At 45.8% G+C, this 1,508-nt stretch overlaps 2 protein-coding genes across 3 annotated transcripts in view; both read right to left on the bottom strand.

Annotated features, from left to right (window-relative positions):
* Positions 1 to 547, bottom strand: part of LOC108166833 (proline-rich receptor-like protein kinase PERK2) — a 3,332-nt gene extending 2,785 nt beyond the window's left edge. Inside the window, exon 1 of the mRNA XM_017308318.1 lies at positions 8 to 547. Within this exon, the coding sequence (XP_017163807.1) occupies positions 8 to 389 (382 nt within the window). The 5' untranslated portion in view covers positions 390 to 547. The remainder of the gene's footprint in view (positions 1 to 7) is intronic.
* LOC103474364 (A disintegrin and metalloproteinase with thrombospondin motifs 8) overlaps positions 1 to 1,508 on the bottom strand; it is a 62,589-nt gene that overhangs the window by 28,292 nt on the left and 32,789 nt on the right. The gene's annotated exons all lie outside the window — the stretch shown is intronic.

A 1,508-nucleotide genomic window follows, 5' to 3' on the forward strand; every position in this document is an offset into this window, starting at 1 on the left:
GGCCGACCTGAAGGAGTAGAGGGTGGCCGACCTGAAGGAGTAGAGGGTGGCCGCCCTGAAGGAGTAGAGGGTGGCCGACCTGAAGGAGTAGAGGGTGGCCGCCCTGAAGGAGTAGAGGGTGGCCGACCTGAAGGAGTAGAGGGTGGCCGACCTGAAGGAGTAGAGGGTGGCCGCCCTGCAGAATTAGTCTCAAATTTATCTTGGAGCTGCTGGGACAGGACAACTTTCCGAAGCCCGTAAAAATTGATAGGGCGCATTGTGCCCTGAGACCGAAGCCACTTCCCAATGAACGTCATCGCCAGAGTGCACAATGACCGCGACGTGATGAATATTCTGCGGTTGAGTCGGCAGCAAGCCCCGCTGATGTACCAAGGCCAGAAAGTTTTCATATTCCCAGACTACACAGCGGAGGTTTCAGCGCAGCGCCTGGCATTCAACACCGTGAAGAAAAGGCTGGTGGAGGCTGGAGCAAAGTGCTCCCTGCGTTTTCCTGCCAAGCTGCAAGTGTCTTTAAATGACACTGTGAAATCCTTCACTTCACCTACTGAAGCAGAGCGGTTTGCCAATTCATATTCATATTAAGTGACTATGTTAATCATTCTATGCTAAAGTTAGTCTGCAAGTTCAATTAAGCTTTGGTGCACATTAACATTCATACAGTTTCTGGAGGTAAGCACGACTCGTTGGGTTTAGATTACCTATGTTGGGTTTTTCCTCTCTGTTATCCGGCAGCCTCCACTCTAGATTGACGGATATGCCGCTTAGTTCTTGTTGCGGCCAGGGTGAGTTTTGGGGTTTTTGTTTTGTTGTTGTTAAACTTCCTGTGTTCTGTTTGGTTTATCTTGTCAGCTGCTTTTTTTACGTTTTGATAAATGCAGGATAATAGAACTTTTAAGTCGGGCATGAGTCCTATTCATTTTGTTTCCTGGAACTGTAGAGGCCTTGGTAAAGCACTTAAAAGAGCAAAGGTGTTTTCACATTTAAAATCACTTTCATCTGATATYGTCTTTCTTCAGGAGACTCATATTCATCCAACTGAGCAGAGACGGTTGAGATCTTCATGGGTGTCACAGGTTTACCAGGCAAGTCTTTCCTCCAAGGCTAGAGGGGTTGCAATCCTTATCCSCAAGTCTATTCCATTTATTTTTAACTCCATGTCTGCTGATCTGGGAGGGAGATATGTGCTTGTCACTGGCAAAATCAATTCCATTCCTGTTGCTCTTTTGAATATTTATGCCCCAAATTGCGACTGCCCTGAATTTGTCTGCAAGATATTTGACATTATTGCACAATTTAATAATAGGGACATGATTATAGGAGGCGACTTCAATTGTTATCTCGATCCATTGCTGGATAGGTCCTCCAGTCAGGTTGCTTCTTCTTTGAAATCGGTGTCTGTCATTATGTCACTAAACTTAGTGGATATTTGGAGGCTTCAGCATCCTTCCGATCGTAAATACTCTTTTTTCCCCCCCTCCCATGGTAGTTTTACCAGAATTGACCACTTT

This window comes from Poecilia reticulata, linkage group LG13 (assembly GCF_000633615.1).
Source record: "Poecilia reticulata strain Guanapo linkage group LG13, Guppy_female_1.0+MT, whole genome shotgun sequence".
Classification (NCBI taxonomy): Eukaryota; Metazoa; Chordata; class Actinopteri; order Cyprinodontiformes; family Poeciliidae; genus Poecilia; species Poecilia reticulata.